This window comes from Gopherus flavomarginatus, chromosome 14, assembly GCF_025201925.1.
Source record: "Gopherus flavomarginatus isolate rGopFla2 chromosome 14, rGopFla2.mat.asm, whole genome shotgun sequence".
Taxonomy (NCBI): domain Eukaryota; kingdom Metazoa; phylum Chordata; order Testudines; family Testudinidae; genus Gopherus; species Gopherus flavomarginatus.
Genome location: NC_066630.1, coordinates 13,139,336 through 13,162,294, shown reverse-complemented (window position 1 = coordinate 13,162,294; position 22,959 = coordinate 13,139,336). Strand labels below are relative to the sequence as shown.

Here is a 22,959-nt window from a genome sequence, read left to right as displayed (position 1 = left end):
CTTGTTTTACTTATGTGATAGAGACAAATATCCAAAAAGCACTGATTTGATCACAGAAATAAGTCTGTACTTGTTCCTGAAACAAGATTTCAAGGAGGTCTCCTCTGAATATTTAAAACTGCATCTTTCCATTAGATCCAATGGGTGGGTGTCTGGTAAATGCTAAAACAGAGATTATCGGCTGCAGTGTACACCAGTCATAATTATTTCTAATTATTAGTTTGGGTCCTCTATGCAGTACTTCCATAAAGTCAGGATCAGCAGCCTACTGTGCTAGACTCTGTACAAAGTAAAAGGTGGTCTCTACTAATCCCCTTAATAATTTTAATTGCATTAAACCATGTCTATATTACTGACACGGCTCCCATTACACGTTTCTGAGTGCCTCTGTCTCACAATCTTTAATGTACTTGTTTTCACAATACCCTCATGAGACAGGGAAGTGTTATTCCTGTGTTACAAATGGGGAGCGAAGTCACAGAGAAACGAAGGGGACTTTAACAAGGTCATGCAGGAAGTCTGTGATGGAGCAGGGAATTGAACCCAGGGCTTCCAAGTTCCAGGCTAGCACTTTAAGTATCTGATCATTCTTCTTCTCAGTAACAAGACAATAATAGAGGTAATATTTTCATAGAACAGGTCTCTGTAATCAGAATGATAGTCAATACATTGCAGTATTATAATGCAGCATTTATAATGATCTATTGCACACATTCTGAAAAGATTATCAAAACTACTCATACTTGAATTTTAGCCAATAATGAGTTGCTCAGCACTTTTTCTAAAAAGTTGTTTCATAACTATTTTATATGCTAATTTCATTTTTAGCCTTTCAGAGGAATCACAACTATTATAACATACACATAGTTGATATTTTAAAAACAGCCAAATATTAAAATATATGAGAGAATTCAGTTTAACCAGACATTTTTACCTACTGAAATTACTATACTGTGAGTGACATGAAATATGAAAAGCAAATCTTAAGTTAAGATGTAAAATGACATATTTGGTTTCCAGTTACAATTGTCAGACATGCCAAATTGTAGAAGACATGATAATATCTTAATAATGGTGGGTTGCACAGAAATAGCTGAAAGAAGACCATAAGAAACCTGAATTAAACAGCACTGTAATAAATTATTGTCCTTCCATAGTGTGCATTGACTTCCTCTGGTTTTTAAAACTCAAGTTTAATTGATCTAGTGTAGAGCCCAAGATCTGGGGAGCATTTTTTGTCTGTGAATGTTATCATGTAGAGCTGCTATTGATTCCCTGAAAGAAGTGACACCACACCCAAATTCACTTTCTCAACTGTGCCATTTGACTATGATGCCGTTGGAGTTTTAGATGAGAAAGTTTTTGCCTCCATAGATTTGATCTTTCTGGCCTTTAAAATCATATTTACATGTCCTATAATTTTGAAAGTTGCCTCCCTGGTGGTATCTGGACTGCCACAGAGCCCTTTGGCATATCGAACTGCTGATCTACAAAGAGCCATGTATTTGGACAAAGCTCACCATTTTTGTATTTGCCTTGCAAAGGCCAATAACATGCAGCCCATTTAAAAAAAGCACTGTGGAGCTGCATAATAAAAAATGTTTATGCTGCTTCAGTTAATGAGGTATGGCCTACAGAACTTTATGAATGGACAGATGTGCCGGAAATCTCATTGGCCACATTTACTGTATATTAGGTAGCATATATTTAAAAAAAAAAAGCTTAGTTTTCTATATAGAATTATAATTTAAAGATTTAAAGACCTATTTCCTAAATGGAAGGTGTTTTACGTAGTAACATTAATATTTCTCCTAGGCCTTGGATACCTGAGATGCTTTACCATACTGTGGTCTTTTTATTTCTCTTTATACCATATTTGTAGAGGTGCCATACCACTTTAAACATTTCCCCAATCAGTTTCATATGATGGGTTCCCTTTAATCATTTACATTTTGAGAAAGTCAAATTCCTTAAGAAGCCAGAGTAATCTAACAGAAAGTACAGTGTTTGTACAGCTGGATATCTTATTTATTGGAAGTTCTGAGAGAAATCTCTTCTGACTTTAGAAAAAGGCAGGAAGGGTAAACAGTAAGAGTATCCAAGTAATCTGAACTAGAAAGTCCCTTCTTTTAGCGCTAAGTCATTTAAAAAAAAAAAGTATATTTGCAGTATTCTCCCCCACCACACACACACAAATTGCAGTATATCAAATGCAGAGGGCTATAAAATATTTTCTTAGTATTCTCCCTATTACATCCTTTTTGACATTGTTTAACATATACCAGAATTGTCACACCTGGAAAAGCATTTTCTTTTTAAATGTCAGCAACAGCTTAGAATATTTTTCAAGAATAGAGAAAGATTTGTTCCCCCCCCAAAAAAATAAATAAAAATAAAATAAAAACCACACCTAATGTGTTTTGCCAACTTTAAAAGATAGTTCCTTATTTTTTAAAGGGTGTTGGATGGCATAATCTCAGATTATTTAGACTGCACGGGGAAAAGGTTGTATCTACTCAGTCTTTTATTTGATTTGGGAGGAAATGTGAATAAATATTGCTGAATTGATCATGCTTTGTTCGATATAAAAGCACACAATAATCCAATCTATTATTTATTCAGATTAATATGAAAAGAATAAGCATATAGTATAATCAGGGTCACCATAGATTTTCCTACCTGCTACCAGTTTGAGAATTATAAGACTCAAGCCATTGGGATTTCCTGACCATTTTATTTTGCTGTTTCTAGGAATTTTTAGAATGGTAGCATCAATCTTTTCTTGACAAGTAGCTTGACAATAAATATAAACAGCACAGTCAAATTCCATCCATTATTCTAGTGACAACATTTTTTTGCAGTTATTTAATACCAGTATTGATATAGTAGAATCCTCTGTGCATGTCAAAAAATCTATATGCAGTATATGAGGAATTAAATTAATTGCAAAAGCAACACATTGAAATGAGATAGATGTATCATCCAGCTTTGCTATATTTTATTTAAAAGTAAAGTCATTTTTAATGTATACAAATAATTATTTATCTAGAAAACCAGAACCTACTTATCTTGGATGTACAGGGTTCGTTTAATAGAGTTGTGGACCTCTGTGTTTTATAGCACTTCCAGAAATACTGTCTTTAAGAACGGATACATCTAAAAATGGAATTCTCATGGAAGTACTACTTCCAGAGGCTATTCTTAATATATTTAAGGTGGAGATTGCTATCCGTTCACAAGTATGTTAGTCTGGCAGAAAAATTGACCTTCATCTGGTCAGACTGTGTCTGTACCTGATGCTGTACTGTGTCTATTGCCTTAAATTCACCAAAGCAGTTTGGCTCAAAACCAAGTCATACGATGCAATTTGCTAATTCTAAATCTTTGATCAGTCATAAATTCCTTTGCAGCAACAAAGAATTGAAGATCGTGCCATATGTCACTGGGATTGCGATTTTCCCTATCTGAGCATAAGGTCTCTGTTTTGAGCTTTGTCTTCATGAAATTTTATGCAAAGTCTGCCTGGGCTGTTTGGAGTGAACTTTCCTGTTATACTTCATTGGAAGATGGCTTATTTACAACAATGTTTTGGATTTTGTTTCCTCCTCATTGGACTTCGTCTGAGCCATCCAATGGTGAAACTTGAAGCACTTTTTAGACTAATAGAAGTTGAAAATTATGCCATTTGTTATTGGAAGGATAATTTCCTCTAGCTGTACAGTCAAGTCTCAAACTTTCATGTATGACCGCAATTTTATTAATATATTTAGATATTTAGGGTCAGGTTTTTTTAAGCTTAGGATTACACAATTACAAGGATACATCTTGTGCTTCATTTAGGCACATTTTGAGTCTTCAACAAATAGCTTGTTGGAAAGCTCACTAGCCATTTGCACATACCAACACCTGATTTGCTCACTCATATAGGGATTTGGTACATAAATGTGAATACTTAAATGTGAGTACCAAACTTAAACAAACAAACAAACAAAAGTCCACTTCTTCCATTTAGTGTAAACCTCTTCCTTGAACTGGTGCATCCAGTATTATAGTTTTTGTGTATGCGATCTATACTTACCAATATGGAAATTACAACAAAACAGATGTATCTGATAAAATCAATGCATTTCAGATAATGATGATGATAAATAATATTCAACACCATATGCCAAACATTGCAAGATTCTTGGTCAGTCAGTCATGCTACTTCTTTCTGGGCATCTGTTGTCCATATAATTTTCTTAAAGACCTGTGGTAAAGGCTGTGGACTGGGAATCAGGAGATCTGAGCTAATTACTCTGTCTGGGGTGGGGAGAGTTCTTATTTTGTCCAAGTTGCTTAGTCTGTTTTGCCTCTGCTCACCATCTTTGCAATGGGGAAAATACTTCCTTACCTCACAAGGAAGGGATAAATCATGAATGTTGGTAAGTAGCTCAAATACTGTGCTGGCAGAAGGGAAGAGAGGGGGAAATGTACAATTTTTGTTCCCAGTTGTCTTAACGTATTAGTTCCACTAGGAAAATGAAAACTGACTCCTGTCTGTAATTAATTGCTAGCACATTTGATGTCTTCATAGTTACCAGTTGACTAAAAGTGGCCTAGTACCTGTTCGTATTAAGTGCACACTTCTGTACTTCTGTATATATATTCTCTTACAAACACAGAATTAAAACAAATTATTCTCTCTCTCACTCCTTGTCCAGCCCGCCATCCCTTTGTTGTCTTCCAGAATTCTAGCTTAATTATGAAAGCTAAGACTAATCTAAAGCACTTGACCGTCTTAAACAGATTAAAAGATATAAGACCTTTTACTGATATAAGGCACCTTTAAACCTATCTTAGGCTTTAGATCCATGTAAACTGCTTGAGGTATCATAAGTTTAAACTGTGAAAGTAAACAGGGAAAAAAACCACACAAATGGAAAGACTGAATGGAAAGACAAAGGAGAGACTATAAGACAGCAGCTGTGCAGGAGGGATGAGATTCAGGACAGCCTCAGTTACTTGTCTCAGTTTAGGATTCACTTTTTGCCAATTTACAACATGTTTTAAAAGTAGTAAACCATTTTTCTCAAAACTTGGCTTGTTTTGTAGATCTCAACAACACTTAACAATGAAGCCAAAAATGAAGATCAGTTTGGCAGTTTTAAGATGATTGGTGTTTAAAGTAAGTAAATCATAGGACCATCTCACCTAATTTTAGAACAGATCAAAGCTAGAGCACGTTATAGGTTTTTAAGACCAAAAGAGGTAACTGGCCTCCTGTATTACACATGCCACAGAATCTCACCAACTAAATTCTGCACCAACCCATTTCTGTTTGTAGTGTCGCACATCTTTTAGAAAGACATTGAGTCTTGATTTAAATAATTCTAATGAGGGAGAATCTACCACTCCCTAGAAAGAAAAGATTCCCCTTCTCCATGTTCTTATCTGATGTAGTTTTGAATAAACTGATTATGGGGGAGGAATCTTCTTAACGATAGATATTGGACTAAATTTCTCCAAATCTGGCTTGAGTTGTAAGTCTTAATAAGATCTACATAACAAGTCAAATTTGAAGAGAATTGATAATAATTTTGAAAGTATGAAAGTTTATAATCAGGAAGCCATTGTGGGCTCAACTGTTAGTTATGTGAACAATGCATTTTTAAATATGAACGTATACGTAGAAGAAAAAATGAATCTAGCCTGTATGCTCTGTATGCAATGATTAAAATGCTCATAATTTTTGTTAAAATCAAAACTATTTTTCTTTGAGCCAGCAAGTGTATTAGATGTTAATGACGACTACATCATTCGTAGCCACATTTCAGATGTTAAGCCATTTCTGCTGCTGTTCTATGTTTAAAAACAAAACAATATAAAAAGGAAATAGAGTTCGGTTTTTTTTTAAAAAATGTGTATTTTTCTATCCTTTCTGAACTCAGAAATGACGAAAGGGACTTTTCTCAAACTACTGAATAAATAAAAAATTACTCAGGCCCAGGCCAACCAAGGAAATTTTTAGTCCCTTAGATGGTGGCTTTTGAAAATTCTGAGCATGGAAAAATAGGGACAGACACAAGCTGTTTTCCAGCTTTAATTGTAATGGGTCTTATCAGGCACTAGTTTAGAAGTTCTTACTTATGTACTTACGTTCCTACTGTAACTATGTATTGTCTACACAGTTTGACCTACACCACTGAAATATATTTATTGTTGTTGAATTCTCCTTTTTATCCACATTGTGTTGAATTATGAATTGTAGGCGTTCTTAATTCTTTCTTTATTTTAGAGGAGGATCAGTGTTTTTCTTCAGTCACAGCATATATGCACTAGCAACTGCTAGCAGTTTCAATTGCATTTAAGGAAATATTGTTATAAGGCTTTTATGTTCTGTACTTCAATCAGCTAGTGCCAGCAGTATCCCAATAGAAGGACCCTCAACAGACCATTTTCAGCATTTTGTTGCAATTAAACTCCTCTGGTTTTAGCCCTTAGGCAATTTAGTACCTTTTTACATATGCACATTATGAACTTTTGACCAGGGCCTGGTAGTCATATATTAAAGAGCAGCTTTTGAAAGCAGACTTAACAAGTTCCTCTGAGCATTACAGTCAGAGCCAGTTGTGGAAAAGGCAATTTAACCAACTTGCAGTGAGGCCATTCAGAATCTTACTGATGATCCTAAATATGTCTTTTTTTTTTTTCCCCTTGTTTCCTCTGGAAGCTGGTAGCAAAAGCTCTCAAAGTGTGTGATTGATCTTTTATTCAGTAGCTAACGAGGGCTGTGATTCTATTAGTGGTCTACAAGGCAAGGGAACAGTGATTTAATGAAGTGTCTAGTGAGCTAGTCATAGATTTATCCTGTTGTCTCTAATTTGCAGTGCCGTTGTGAGTGTAAAAGAAACTGCACTCCCACTGCCATTAGGCAGGTATTTCCTTAGTAAATTGTTGTAAGGTCAGGTGTAGTTATCTTAGAAAAGGCAATGCCTTACCTCCTCAATGTCTCAAGATGACAGCCGCTGTGCTGAGCACTCACTGAAGCGGAAACATGAAGATCAGAGGTCCATCTCCAAATCCCCCTTAGCTGATGCAGGAGCAGATGAACTGCCAAGTAGGACTAATAGAGTCATAATTGGCGATTAGAACTGGAAAGGTGCAATAACATCTTAATACAAACTGGCGTATATTATAGTTACTGTCAGTTGTTGTAAAGTTACATGGTAGCTTGAACTAGTTACATTTCCCTTTTTTCATTTCCAAGAAATGAGGCAATGCATCTTAATAGTCACAGTGCAACAAAAATACAAGAACATCAAAACTGGTATTGCTTTAAAGTGACATTATTATGTCTTTAGTATATTTACTTGAGCATGTAACCCTGTCAGTCTTCTTCGGAAATGATGCAGTAACATTTGCCATAACACTATAAATGCAGTAATTTCATAAATACGCTTTGATTTTCACTTCATTAAATGGCAGTGGCTTTTATTCTTATCTACCCGGAAACTCACTGAACTTTTGTTTTATTTGTCTTTGCTAAGATAAGATATTTGGTTTTTTGAGAATTATTATCACACTGCACAATGAAATTATTTGTATCTGAGTTACCCAAAAACAACTGCTTTTAAGGAGAAAAATAAAATCTTGGATTGAATTAAAGTTTGATGATGCACGGAAGCAATTAATTGTGGCATAAATTGCCTGGAATTTAAGTCTTATCTGTTTGTACCAAAATTACTACTGAAGCATGAGGAAGAAAATCTCATGCATGTTTTCATCACTAAATTAATAAAGAACAACACAAATCAGATGTGTGGCTTTGGGTTTGTATGGCATTGGCTGATGACAGTGGCATTTCTTAACTTTAATTTCCTGTGATAAAAGATGAGCCATGACTTTAAAAATCTCAGTGTGCCTTTTTGATGGAAAGTATATTTATAAGGTATTATTGTCACTTCTTTTTAGTGTATGCACAATGTGCCTCAGGTGGTACTTGACCAGGATTCATCACCAAATTTGATCCACTGGTTGTATCATCATCTGTAATTTGGAGAAGTTAGGGAGAGATGGGAAGAGCAATTGGAAAGGAGGGGATCACTTGAGTGGAAAATGCAAAAGTATACTAAATTTTTTTTTATATGTATTACAATGTTGTCTAAAAGGCCTAGTCAGGATCTGGACCTCTTGTGCTAGGCTCTGTACATAGAAGACAGTCTCTGTTCCAAAGAGACATTACAATGTAATGTCAGACAAATTGCGTGAAAAAGAATTAGACAAAAGGTGGAGTGGGGTGAGGGCAACAGCAATGGGTTCACCCAGTTAGAGTTGAGCTCTATGCACAACTTGATGGTGCAGAATCTATTATGCAGGGTGTGTTTCATAAATATATAAATTAAATATCAGCAATCCCCACTGGCCTCTGTACCTAGCAGTCCGTAGCAGAACTCTGTCAGGCTGAGCAGCAAAATAGAGAGAAGAGAATGGAGAATGTTAATCTCTTGGATTCTATTTGCATTGCTGAAAAACCACCTGTCGTTGTCTCTCTCTGTGTAGTGGTCAAACCAGAACACCTCACTGTCCGTACAGCTATATTACGGATAGTTGAGTGAATCACAGTTTTTGTTTTTGCAAATTATAAATATTGTCAGTTGGTTGAGCCCTTGAACTTCCTGGAACTTGGCACCAATGGTCTATCATCTAGACTTGCTGTTAAATACATGTCCTCAATTAGTCTTCAGAAAAGGGCACTATGTTTTTAAATGATCAGTGAAAGGATTTAAAATCGTAAACCAACCTTTCTAATTTTCTAATATTGACACTTGTGTCCCATGCAATCTTATTATAGTATTATTCTCTGCGGATCTACCATTTCATCAAAAAAGTCTACAATGTGACTATAATCTAAGCCTTTTAGCCCATAGATCATTGCACTGGGAAACTCAGTAAATAGCTTACTGTAGATTAGATGATGTGATTCAGAGCGCATCCAAATCAATAAAAGACTAGTCTGAACCTAGTAAAGTACTCTGTCAGTCTGATTCTTTTTAGCAAGTAGGTCTGTCATAAGCAATGTGAAAATTTTAGTCTTGCTGCTTATCATGTCAGAAACAGGCCTTGCTTAAACTTCCTACATGGTGTAATAACCTTAGTCCCAGATTTGGACCTTAGCCTTTGGGCGTCTTTTTTGGGAAAGGGCCCAGAATATCCACAGCTACTCGCTGAAATGGGACCTCAATTATGGGGAGTGGCTGGAGAGGGGCCTTGACCTGGTCTTGAGGCTTTCCCACTGTTTGGCATACCTCACAAGACCGGACATACTTGGCAACATCCTTGCCCATCCCCTCCCAGTGGAAGGACTTCCCCAACCGGTCCTTGGTTCTGTTCACCCCAGCATGGCCACTGGGATGATCATGGGCTAAGCTTAAGAGCTTCCCCCGGTACTTAGTTGGAACCACCAACTGTTTTTGCGGCTGCCATTCTTCCCGGTGTCCACCAGAAAGAATTTCCTTGTATAAAAGTCCTTGGTCTATAACAAACCGGGATCGATTAGAAGAGCTGAGAGGCGGTGGGGTGCTCCGTGCCGCCGCCCAAGCTTTCTGAAGGCTGTCATCCGCTTTCTGCTCAGTCTGGAACTGTTCCCTTGAGGCTGGGGTCACCAGTTCTTCCTCAGACTGTGGACTTGGGCTTGGTCCCTCTGGAAGCGATGTAGGTGATGGGGTTGTTTCCGTTGCTGGTGAACCGCTCTCCGCTGGTGCACCTGAGGGTATTTCAGGCTCCGGCTGAGCCTTTTGGGTATGGCTGTCTGTTGCTTCTGCCAGTTTTGGCTCGCTGGCGCCCTCTGGCGTTGAGTTTGAAGATGGGGTTGCACTTGCTGGTGCTGGTTGCTGTTCCAGTTCCGGGCCTGGGACTGGAGGTGCTGTGGCTGTTTCAGTGGTTGGCATGGAATCCGGGTCCACTACCTCTGTCTGGGTCTCTGGTAACACAGACGGGGCCTCTGTGGACGGCTCAGGAACAGGAATGGGTCTGGAAGCTTGCCTGGTTTGGCTACGTGTAACCATTCCCACTCTCTTGGCCCGCCTCACCTGGTTGGCCAAGTCTTCCCCCAGTAGCATGGGGATAGGATAATTGTCATAGACTGCAAAAGTCCACATTCCTGACCAGCCTTTGTACTGGACAGGCAGTTGAGCTGTAGGCAAGTCTACAGCTTGTGACATGAAGGGGTAAATTGTAACTTTGGCCTTTGGGTTGATGAATTTGGGGTCAACGAAGGATTGGTGGATAGCTGACACTTGTGCCCCCGTGTCTCTCCACGCAGTAACCTTCTTTCCGCCCACTCTCAAATTTTCCCTTCGCTCCAAGGGTATTTGAGAGGCATCCGGGCCAGGGGATCTTTGGTGTGATGGTGGTGTAATGAATTGCACTCGCATGGTGTTCTTGGGACACTTGGCCTTGATATGTCCCAGTTCATTACACTTAAAGCATCTTCCATCTGATGGGTCACTGGGCCGAGGTGAGTTACTGGAGACTGGTGAGGTTGAAGGGTAGGGTATCTGTGGCTTTACTTGGGTGGTATGTGGGGTCTTTGGCTGTCCTCGGTTGTAGGGTTTATGGTCTGTGTGCCCCCTGGGGTAATCGTTCCCCTTGACAGTAGCTTTCTTGCTTTCTGCCAGTTCCATCCATTTGGCTCCAATCTCCCCCGCCTCAGCGATATTCTTGGGGTTTCCATCTTGTATGTACCGTGTGATGTCTTCAGGAACACCATCCAAGAACTGCTCCATTTGTATGAGGAGGTTCAGTTCTTCCAAGGTTTGAATGTTGTTTCCTGTTAGCCAGGCCTCATAGTTTTTTGCAATGTAGTAGGCGTGTTTGGGAAATGACACCTCTGGTTTCCACTTTTGGGTTCTGAAGCGCCGACGGGCATGATCTGGGGTTATCCCCATCCTGTATCTGGCCTTGGTTAGAAAAAGTTTATAGTCATTCATTTGGTGCTTAGGCATTTCAGCTGCCACCTCTGCTAAAGGTCCACTGAGCTGTGACCTTAATTCTACCATGTACTGGTCTTCGGGGATGTTGTACCCAAGACAGGCTCTTTCAAAATTTTCCAAGAAGGCCTTGGTGTCATCACCTGCCTTGTAGGTGGGAAATTTCCTGTGCTGTGGAGCAATATTTGGCGCCGGGTTGTTAGGGTTGGCTGGAGTCTGTTGCTTAGCCTTTTCTAATTCCATGGCCTGTTGGTGGGCTTCCCTCTGGAGTTCTATCTGTCTTCTGTGGGCTGCCTCTTCTTCTGCTTGCTTCCTTCTATGGGCCACCTCTTCTTCTTCTTGCTTCCTTCTGTGGGCCAACTCTTCTTCTGCTTGCTTCCTTCGGTGGGCCACCTCTTCTTCTTCTATTTTTCTTTTGTGTGCTGCCTCTTTGATTTGTTCTTCTCTTTCTTTCATCTCCATTTGTCGCCTGTGTTCAGCTTCTTTGAATTGCTCTTCGGCCTTAATTTTTGCCTTAGAAGTCATGGTTCCTGTTTTCTTGTGTTGGGGTGCCCTCCGGTGTTTATCTTCTGAACTGCAGGCTCTGTTCCCTCCTGGAGTCTGCCTAGCAACAGTGCTTTTTTCTTTTTCTCTCTCTAGCTAATGTTCAATGAAGGGAAACCAGAAAAACCACTTTATTTGCATGCATATAAGTGCTGGTACTTGCCCCCTAATGGGAGGGCTATTGTGTGACAAAAGACTGTTAATAGTCCTTAACGACTTCTGCTTAACATGCAAGCCACAAACTGCCAGAGAGAGCAGAAAAAAAAAATTCTCTCTGGTTCCCTTTTAAAACCAACTGCTTCTCTCTGCTAAAAAGCCCTTAGCAGAGAAAAGAAAAATATAATATTTCTACTGGCTTCTGGATTCTGTCTCCCACCAGCTGCCACTCATGTAATAACCTTAGTCCCAGATTTGGACCTTAGCGTCCAAAATATGGGGGTTAGCATGAAAACCTCCAAGCTTAGTTACCAGCTTGGACCTGGTACCTGCTGCCACCACCCAAAAAATTAGAGTGTTTTGGGGCACTCTGGTCCCTCTGAAAAACCTTCCCTGGGGACCCCAAGACCCAAATCCCTTGAGTCTCACAACCAAGGGAAATAATCCTTTTTCCCTTCCCCCCTCCAGGTGCTCCTGGAGAGATACACAGACACAAGCTCTGTGAAACTACACAGAGTGAATCTCCCTCTCTGTTCCCAATCCTGGAAACAAAAAGTACTTTCCTATTCCCCCAGAGGGAATGCAACATCAGGCTAGCAATCCAACACACAGATCTCCCCTGATTTCTTCCTCCCACCAATTCCCTGGTGAGTACAGACTCAATTTCCCTGCAGTAAAGAAAAACTCCAACAGGTCTTAAAAGAAAGCTTTATATAAAAAGAAAGAAAAATAAGTACAAATGTTCTCTCTGTATTAAGATGATACAACACAGGGTTAATTGCTTAAAAGAATATTGAATAAACAGCCTTATTCAAAAGGAATACAAATTAAAGCACTCCAGCACTTATATTCATGCAAATACCAAAGAAAAGAAACCATAGAACTTACTATCTGATCTCTTTGTCCTTACACTTAGAAACAGAAGACTAGAAAGTAGAACTACTTTTCCAAAGCTCAGAGAAAGCAGGCAGGCAGACAAAGACAAAAGACTCAGACACTCAATTCCCTCCACCCAAAGTTGAAAAAATCCGGTTTCCTGATTGGTCCTCTGGTCAGGTGCTTCAGGTGAAAGAGACATTAACCCTTAGCTATCTGTTTATGACACATGGCCTTTTTGAATTCTGGTAAATATATTTTCTTATTCAAAGAAGACCTGTTCTTTAGAAGTCTATTTTCATTAAATCTAAATGAAACCATTTTTGTGTGTGCAAAATGATAAAAATTCTTACCTCAACAGGATACAGTATGCCACCTCCAAGTCCCCATTCAAATCCTGCTTCAGACCGTAGCAAATGAAAACTGTTATCTGTGGGCTCTTCAGTGGTCCCTGTGAAATGAGTTCGTGTTCTTTGTCCAGTTCCCTCTGGACAGACGTCCACATTGCAAAAATCACTATCTTGGGGCGGGGAAGCGCTAGTTGAAATCCTCATTGGCAATCTCAGCAAGAGATGGACTAGGTATTGAGTGGTTTTGAAAATGAATGAGTTTGGGGGAGCTATGTTGAGATATTATGACAATTATTTGGACATCAGGAGGCAGATTAAGAAAAAAGAAAAATGGTGGTATTACACTCTACCTCTGCACACAGTCCTCTGGGTGCTTTGTTGCTGTGCCTGAATCTCTAAAGACACTCAGGTAAAATGATGATGTGCACACCATAAGAAGATAGGAGGCAGCAGTCCCTGCCCTATTATGCCCCTTTTGGATGGTCTGTGGATCTGCATAGTGTTCCCAACTCCTTGGTTGACCTCTTCTCCTTGGGCACATGCAAAGAGCTTTGGTGAGCTAGGCTGCACAGCATGGTGGCTATCATCCTCTGTGGGCTTCCCTAATCTTGAAGGACCACACTTCTTATTCATATTGATTTCATACTTCACCATTCAAATCTGGGGCCTGCTGCAGCCACAGAAGGGGAGGATAAATAGATCCCTTCCATCTCCAATGCTATGAATTTGGTATCCTGAGCAAAAATATGATTAAGACACTTGGTAATTTTGCAAATACACTGTGGAGTAATAAAAGCTTTTCCTAAAATGTAGTGAGTAACTTGGTATTTTTTGCACGCAGTAAAGTCAGATTAATTGTAATTAGTCATAGGCAGATGTTCTAACTGCATCATTTCTTGACCATGCTATTGACCAGTTGTATGTTTGACCATGTTGTTAATAATTTATTCTTTGAAAAAATCTATATGCATTGTAGTCTTTGATCTTGTCATGAATTTCAAAGCCAAGGATTCCGTTTGTCTTTTCTCCCCCCTTTTTAATTTTCAAAGAGAATAGAATAGAAAATCATTTTAAAACTTTTTTTTGCCAGATGACGCCCATCCATGTTAATGAGAGCTGTACATTAGTACTGTAAAATAATAATCGAGGCAAGCCTACTGTACTCTGCAGGTGAAAAGTATTTGAATAGAAGACTTAATGCATCCAGCAGATTAAAACAGAAATTAAAGACTTTAGACTAAGAAGAGATCAAAGGCTGTCTTTCATTGTTCTTTTTCTTGTTTATTGACTTCAAAAAGACTTTTTAGTTTAAGCTGACTTTAATGTCTCATGAATGCTCTTTTGTAAAGTGACTTTGAAAACTCATGGATAATGTCTTCATTAAGTGGAGAAAAAACTTGGTAAAAATATAACTAACATCACTTTCATTCTAGTAGAAAGAGATAACGCTTTGCTTAATTAAGGTCTGTTTTCCCTCTGTTCTGAATTTTACGAACTTTTTTTTGTTGAAATTAGTGCTGATAAAATCTTGAAATGGACATCTCTAAACTGAAACCCTTAGTTTTCTACAGAAGGACAGAAATGTGAGCTCTCTATCTATATTTGTTAATCAGTTAAACAGGCTGTCTTACTCTTTGTTCCAGGCATTTTAAAGAAGAGAATGAAAATACAGCTCTGTAACCGTGCATGCAAATTCTGTTATGTTGATACTTAAGTTTCTAATAAAGTACTTGAGAACTTTAGGTGCAAGTTGTCTCAGTAACAGTTTCATACATCTGTAATTAAAGCCTGGCCAGATTTACCCACCAGTGTCCAAATATTTCAGTATCTTTGAACTATATTAATGTATAATTAGTAATGGTGATGCCCTTAGATATTATGGTGATGAGGGCCATACAGGTACCTACATAGATTCCAAATCTATCAAACTATGGTGAATGATTAAGAAGGAGTCTTTCTCGTAAGGAGAGGTGATGAAATCTTTGTGAACCTTTTGTATAATTTCCTCCAACTTGTGGTAGAAAAATGTAGTTGAAAAAAAATCCCTGAATTTCTTTTTCCCCCACACCCCAAAAAATCCACATACCCCTACATACACTTCCTTAACGCCCCCTGACTTACAGTTTTTCAAGCCTTATTTGAGAGAAGGGGAATCTCCTGGGATCTTCAAGGGATGCCAGATAGCTGTTTCCTCTGCTGTGAGTGCTATGTGCCAATGGAGTCTCAAGGACAGAAGGATGTTCTGGGAGACAGACAGGCTGTCTTCCAGGAATCAGTTCTTGTCCCTGTTGTCTGAATAAGTGAGAGATGCATCTTCAGTTTGCTTGATTGGTCCCTGGGGTTTCCCTGGTTCTTGAACAATGTAGTCTAGGGCTCTTTACACTGCTTTTCATGTTTAAAATAGATTTTAGTAGTGAGGATAAACTGTCTGATGTGTGGCAGGGGGCCTGCCTGTTCTCCAGAAGGCATTTCCAGGATAAAGGCGAGGCAGTGAGTTTGAGAGGCACTCCCTTCCTTTCTTCCCCCCACCTCCAAAGGAGAAAGTTTTGGGTGAAAAACATGTGGTGAGCCCCTTGATTATTGCTGGACCACCTTGCAGGCTTCTTTACATGGGTTGCAGGGGTTTTTATGTAAAGAAAAATGTCATGTTTAGGTAAACAATTGGCTTTCCATTAAAATTTTGTTGAAAAAGGTATGCCTTGTGCTTTCTGTAACTGTGAAAAATGCCTAACCTTGCTAAAGTAGTCAGGGATGTTGTCGTTCTTCAAAACCAATAATGCACTTGGTAGCTCTTGCTTTCAGTCACTGCTAGAGACGTGTTGGCATGATGAAATACTGTTTATAAGTTATATCTGTTCTTAGCATATTTTAACTGTTATGTGTGTCAGAAAGCTTTATGCCCTGATGCAGACTCAGTGACACACTTGCAAGGGAGTCTAGTTTAGCGCTAAATAGATGAACCATAAGATCACCATTGGTGTTGCTTTTGGGAAGCCTTGTCATTGAAATGTCAACATGTATTCAGTTTGTGTATGACTTCGTTTATCTCGTGCCATTTACCTTGCTAGCGTGAGCAGAAACATTCTGAATTTTGCAGCTCTACACAGTAGTTTGTCTTGTACAATATTTTTTCATACATATAGATTTAAAACAAACTGTGCAATATAAACGTATTAATGATACAAGTACTTAACTGTTTTATGGATGTAATCTTCGTGCGTGGTTTAGAGGCTCAATTACCTGTTGTTGAAATGGGGGGAATAAATGTCCCTGAGGGTTTGCATCACAATCTTGTGATTTTTGGCACTCATAGGACAGACAAACGTCTACATCTATGTTCATAATCTGAGTGTCAACAGAAATAGTGTGTTAAAATACTGTAAGCTTATCAGCCTGTCTTTCTGAGTTTGGTGATTTAAAAGAACATGATAGAGATACCAGCAGTTCATAATTCTTTTGTCTGTAGAGTGAACATCTTGCAGGGGAGGCTATTCATCCTTCAGAATCTAATACAATCTTCATTAATTCTGCTATCTTTGTAGGAACATTAAGTACATTTTAGAAAGAAAAAAGCTAGAATACTAGCTTTTTCATACTTAGGCAAAATAAGGATCTAGACGATGGCACTGGTTTTATATGTGATGCTATTTCTTGACTGCCTATAAAAAATGAAACAATAAAAAATAGTGTATCCTATGTGTGGCGATTTATGTGTATAATTCTTATTAACACTAATTGGTTCATTTTATTTGTTGTTTTATTTGTATAGTGTCATTGGGTTACATTGCATTTGCATAGTACATACTTGAAGGTGTGGGCAAAGTTCCTGACCATAAGACAATTAATCAAAATGTGAACAAAAGAAAGGGAAAAGGGAGCATCTTGAAAGCAAGACAACTAAGCTGTTATGCTTGGCATTAATCTTCTTAGTTCCAATTTTTTTTTGCTTTTTAATTTTCTTTTAATTATTATTGTTTATATTGTACTGTGAACTAGATTGGGACTAAGTCCTAAGTCCTGTGGAACATCAAAGTTGGGACCTGAGGATGCTCATCACTTTGCAGGATTGGGCCCATACACATTAGGAAGATGTGGGCAGTTACATACACAGAGAAAAATCCCCTGCAACTTACTTCTTCACAAATACAAGTTATGCTTTCCTTTACACCACGCTGACTCTGGATTTACAATAGTATAAATGAGAGCCGACTGGGGCCTGGAGTAAGCCCTACTGTAAGCAAGTAATACTGAGCTCCCTGGAAGTTATGCCCTCTTATTCTGGGCCTGATTTTCCCCCTGGCCTTGTTGGTAATGTCTACCTCAGGGGAAGCATAAGTTAAGCATGTGGGTTATATCATGCTATTGATTTGCCAGCACAACTCTCCATTACAATTAATGGGGAGTTGTAATGACCAGCTGGGAGCATGATATGTTTGTGGGGGAACTGCTTTATCTTATTTGTTTGCTGTTGGCCAAATGTACCACTTCAGGACACTTTCTCCCTAAAATGCCTTTGTTTTGTTCAGCTGCTGTCTCTTGTCCTGCTACCACTTCCCCTTCCAAGTTAGATGCATTTTTCACATCTGCAAAATGGCGCCATATTGGTGGAAGTTACTCTACTGTGACATTTCAAAATATTTCAGAACATTTCAAAGTCTGCAATCATGTTTCCTTAGAGAAGGTGAAAGGGGACATCCAGCCTCTACTCCCTCTATTAATGTCACTAGTATGATATGGTAGCAGGGCACTGATAGTTAGATGGTTGAATGAAGTTAGACAGTTAGCATCCTCCCCTTGTGCTGAAGCTTGTGAGTTACACAGTGTAAAGAATCTGTATCCTAGGTAAGAAAGATGGCTAAAATTTCACCTAGACATGGCATCCCATGCATGACAGTGCAACTAGTTCCTGTCATACGCTGTTCTCTCCAGAGACCTACATTATAACACTGCATCCATTTACGTCAGTTGTATTAATTACATGTAATGTAGTTATGAGCTAAGGTACTGTGGCCTTATTATAAAGGAGAGAGAGGGTGAGTGTCGTAATGAGACTTGAGCACAATTGATCTATGACTTGGATGCAAGAGATTCTTAAGGGAGTTTGCTGATTTATGTAGAAGACAGATGTCTGTAGCCATTAGGAAACACCAGTTATTACTACCTATCAATCTCATGTTAAACCTATGCAACAAAACCTTGTATAATAGTTCTCTAATCTGTTAAATTAGGAGTTAATGAATTTAAAATGTTATTGAGCAGGAAAATGCATCTTTGTAAAGTAGACAATATCAGAAGCACAATATACACTAGTCAACAATATACAGTGGAGCCTTCAAAACACTGAAATAATAAATCAATACATTAAGGAATGCTGTATATGATATTTTTTCATAACCCTTTTGTTATTGCCAATATTGCTTCTTTTGGACAGTAAACATCTACCTGTATATAAGTGTTGTTAAATTAATAGAGATTTTAGTGCAGAGATCAAACCACAAAGTAATAAAAACATATTATTCCTTTAGAATTAAAGCCTGCACATTCATTTTTAGAATAGTCCTAAAATTTTGTGTAATTTTAATTTGGATTCTGGCCTTTCTCTTACCTGGCCTCAATGTCTTAATTTGCATTTTTTGTAAAGTTCAAATATTATTTATTCACCAATGCAGGTAAATCTAAAAATCAGGATCTCTAGATGTGCCCGAAGAAAGCAATTGTACAGTATGTGTCTCCAAGATATGACTGCTACTTTTTGGAGACCTTAAATACAGTATCAGTTACATTCTTCTTCACAGTGGGGAAACGTTCCCCACCACTCCATCTCTAAAAAGAAAAAAATATTTTGAGAGGGGAAAAATCAAGGACACTGTTTCTTTGAACATTTTATGTCTCAGCATCTTACTTTTTACATGTACTATATATGCATTTTTCTTTGCAGTTATTAAATGAAAGTGGGGAACAGAACAGAAGGGATTTTCAAAAATTTCAGGAGCACCTAAATATACATAAAACAGAAAATACTGTTGAGGTGACTGTGTATCAGGATAGCACTTTTTCCACACCACCTGCTGCAATTAAAAATGAAATCACCAAGCAGCCAGTACAAACTTCATCAACCAGCTGATATCATAATTAATGACTATAGAGTCTCTATTATTGTGTACTTCCAAGGCATCAAGTGGAAAGCTGTCGTAGTGCTTTAAATAATGAAAAAGTTTCAAGCCTTGATAAATGGCTCAGTTGGATGCAGTTTAGAAAGTTAAGAGCATATGCTTCTGTCATTAAAAACTAAGGACCCTTGTTATCCTTGCTATAAGTTTTCAGATTCATCTGAAACTCTTTGATCCCTTCATGTACTTAAACTGTGTTGTTTAAAATGGAAAGGTGTTGGAAAATATGGTGTGCATGAACAACTCATTTTGTAGGGAAAGAACAATGAAAATAAAAGCTGCTGTTCATTAACATGTTTCTTACTCATCTAAAACAAGTAGCATCTGTCCATATAATCTTGTCTTGCAGTGAGAATAGGTAAATATTTTTCTTTTAAGAAATAATCTGAGTCCAATAAAGTAAGATATTTAAGACAATGTTTTCAGTGAGATTTCAAAGAATTAATAGGGAGAAAGTGAAATGACAATAAAGATATATTCTTTTCATATTTGAGGTGGGTCTCAATTTAAAAAAAATACTCTAATGATTTGTTTTACAGATATGTAGATTGGAATAATGTTGCAGAAATTTCTGACATTGACATTTTTCAAACTTACGTTAAGAATACTTTTTCTATATAGGTGCTCATCATTTCCTATTCTTAAATTTACTCTCCCAAAGCGCATAACTTTGTTGTTGAAGTTTTTGTGATTTTAACTGAAAGCTGATCATTATTTAGCTTTTAAGATCACTGTTGATTATACCCTCCTATAATTTGGTTGCTTTCATAGCTGTAGGAAGAACTGAAATGCATTGTTTGGCAGAACGTATTACAGAGAGAGAAGGAATTTTATCTAATCCAGTTCCCTCTCAATTGTTGTTTTGCTATTTTTCATGGACAGAAGTTGTATTCCAGTACCATTCCTCAACACCCTGCTATCCCTTGCAAAAGGAATATTTGTCCTGGGGGTGCTGAATTAAAATAATGAACTAATACATATTTTGTTAGGCACTGATTGGCTGTTTTAGATTCCCTTTCTTATGTAAGAAAAACAAAACCTTCTTCCATCCTATCAAACAAACACCTAGAATACTATGAAAACTATTTTTTTTTTTGGTGGGCGGAGGGGCCAAAGGGTTTACTGTGCATTTCATTATTATTATCATTATTTGTAATGTAGAAGCATCTACAGCCCCCAACCCCATTGTGCCTTAGCATCCTGCAAGCATGTAATAAAGAAATGGCCCCAGCCCCAAAGAGCTTACAATCAATGAGAAAAATGTATAGTTAACTAACTGGATTGTGAACTGGAAAGACCATTGAATGTGTCTGTTAAAACAGATGTTGTGAATATTCTACTTTTGCAAATAGAAAAGTCTTCTCTTTACTCCCCAAGTTGTCGTATGGAGAGTCATGTTGTGATAGCAACTTTAGCAGCTTGTACTAAGACTGAGTCCCTGGGATTCTTAATATTTGATAGCTCTCATTGCTTCACTTTGTTATCTTGAAAAAGGAATGATTGAGTGACCACTTTTTGTTACCCTCGGTACACTTACAAACCTTCTGTAATGGGATACATTGAGGCAAACCAAGCACTGATGTAATGTGCCCAACTCCATTAATTTCAAAAGTGCTGCACCTGCTCACATGAGTAGTGAATTTGTGATAGGTGATGAATATTAACCGGGAAGTTTGGACTTTCACATAATGGTCCTATATCACTGCAGCTTCTTGGCAAATTAGATTAAACCTGAAGGACACAGGGCTTGATCCATTTTAATTCATGATGTGTGAAAGTTGCACTTCAGACAGAGCTGTAGGCTAATTGCTTCTGCAGTTGAAGACTTCAAGAAGTTATCAACAGAAATATTTGTCTCAGAATGCCAAGTAGCTGCAAGACAATAGGCCAGGGAGTGCAATAGCAAAGATCTACGTAGAAAAAGGTTTTTCATGTAACTGTTCAAAATATTGTCAGATTGTGCCATTAGATGCCTAGGATTTTGTTTCATATTTCAGAATTTGTGTGGTAATTGAATACATATATCCATTGTACACAATCTTGAATTATTATATGATTATCTTTAGCACTCAAAAGTATAAAAACCCTTGAAAGTAAAATTCAGGCATAGATATTCCATAGCAGGTCTTACAATCTAAATATTGCTCTTAGCCTAATCGAAGCAGCAAGAGTAGTCACAGCAGTTGATGGACTATTTTTCAAATTGATTTAAAAAATGTATTTAAGGGGATGATCGTCTACTCTAGATTACCTATTGATTTTTAATATGAAAAGCTCATTATATAAGCAGTAACTGCATATAAAAACCTAGCAAACCTTTGCATAAATCCTTTAATTGAATTTCCAGAGCCTGTGGTTCTACTTTTTTTTAATTAAATCTATTTCTTTTTTTTAAGTGTTACTGTGTAATTTGCATGCTGTGAAGTGGCCCTGTCCCAGATAAAGTGCCATTGATCCTTATTAAACCTCACCTCTGGGCTTGCTCAAAACTAACTGGAAAAATTAAAGTGTTCATGCTGCAATGCACTTATTGCTTGATAGGATTATGGAAAAATAATAAAACTAATTTCCAAGAGAGAATTTATAATGCAAGATTTTATTTTTTCAATTTGATAATTAATAGCAAAATCATATCCTAAATATAAATCATATTCTAGCCTACAAACTGCAATGGTAATTAGGAAAGATATTATATATTTGATGTAAAACCATCATGTTGTATGCAGATAATCCTTTGGTATTTTAATTTTTTAATTGTAGGTTGAAATGAGGATGGATTCAGTAAAACAGATTAGAGATTTGAACTGAAAAATCTGTATCTACAATATCTTATATTAGTAGTGATTTCCATTTTACTACTTCAGAGTTTAAAATATGAAAAAATGATATTCTGTAAATATTTCTGCTAACAATTTATGTATTAGAATTATCATGGGAAGGAAAAATATAAAAGATGCAATAGGTTTTTCTGTTTTTTATAATACCTAACATTTGTTACTTTAAAAGCAATAAAATCCTTTAAAGAAATATTCATCATCAATAAGAACACAAAATATGGAATGTATTAACAGAGTTATAAAAATGTTCGTAGAATGGCTCAAAATGAAAAACACAGCCAGTTATGTATGGTTTAAAGTGTAATCAGTTTTGAGGTTGCATGAAGATATAAATGATAAACACAAGTAGTAGCATTTTTAGTAAAGGCTGTTGCAAAAATACTGTATTTATGACCTATTCCATTCTTTTTATAGCTCATTAATGTAGAAAACAAACAGTGTATCCATCTTTTTAGACAGTTTAAAATTCCCTTAAATGATATTTTTAAATGGAAATATTGAGCTCATTTTGTAAGCTTCTTTATGCAGACACATGCTGTATTGAAAGGGAATTCAAACTGGATTTCCAATACTGTACGAGTTATGACAAGGAGCGTTCCAAATCTGTAGGGAAAAAATATGGAGATGCTTTTCCATTTTCTGCAAATAGAACTGCCAAATCCACCACTTTTGAAAGGTGGTGAATTGCATGTGTTAGCCAGTAATATATTTGGTGAAACTAGATTAGAATCATCATTTGCACAGACTCACTCCTCAGTTAAAGTACTTTTTTTTTTTTAAGAACTTTTTATCTATAGAAGGATAATTAGTTTAACTGGGTTTCCAGTTTGCTCAGTTTACACTGAAAGAGTTTGAATTCCACCTTGCTAACAGAGTTTTAGTGAATCTGACTTTTCTAGAACTCGATTTCACTGATTTATCTCGTATATTTACTTTAAGACTCCTGTATAAACTTTAAAAACAATCACTTCTGTCTGAAAATGTTTTGCCTACTATTGTTACACGCAACACCCAAAATGATTATAACTGAAGGAGAGGAAAGGGAAAAAACAAAACA

The 22,959-nt window shown here is 37.4% G+C and overlaps 1 protein-coding gene across 15 annotated transcripts in view; it reads left to right on the top strand.

Moving 5' to 3' along the window:
* The window catches only part of WWOX (WW domain containing oxidoreductase), a 696,419-nt gene that overhangs the window by 209,873 nt on the left and 463,587 nt on the right, over positions 1-22,959 (top strand). Inside the window, exon 9 of one of the 15 annotated variants that reach the window (XM_050922883.1) lies at positions 14,539-14,622. The exons of 13 other annotated variants lie outside the window; for them this stretch is intronic. In XM_050922883.1, coding sequence (XP_050778840.1) covers positions 14,539-14,547 — 9 coding nt within the window. In that variant the 3' untranslated portion in view covers positions 14,548-14,622. Of the gene's footprint in view, positions 1-3,410; positions 3,504-14,538; positions 14,623-22,959 lie in introns of those variants that run through there. One more of the 15 variants, XM_050922875.1, reaches the window with a different exon arrangement.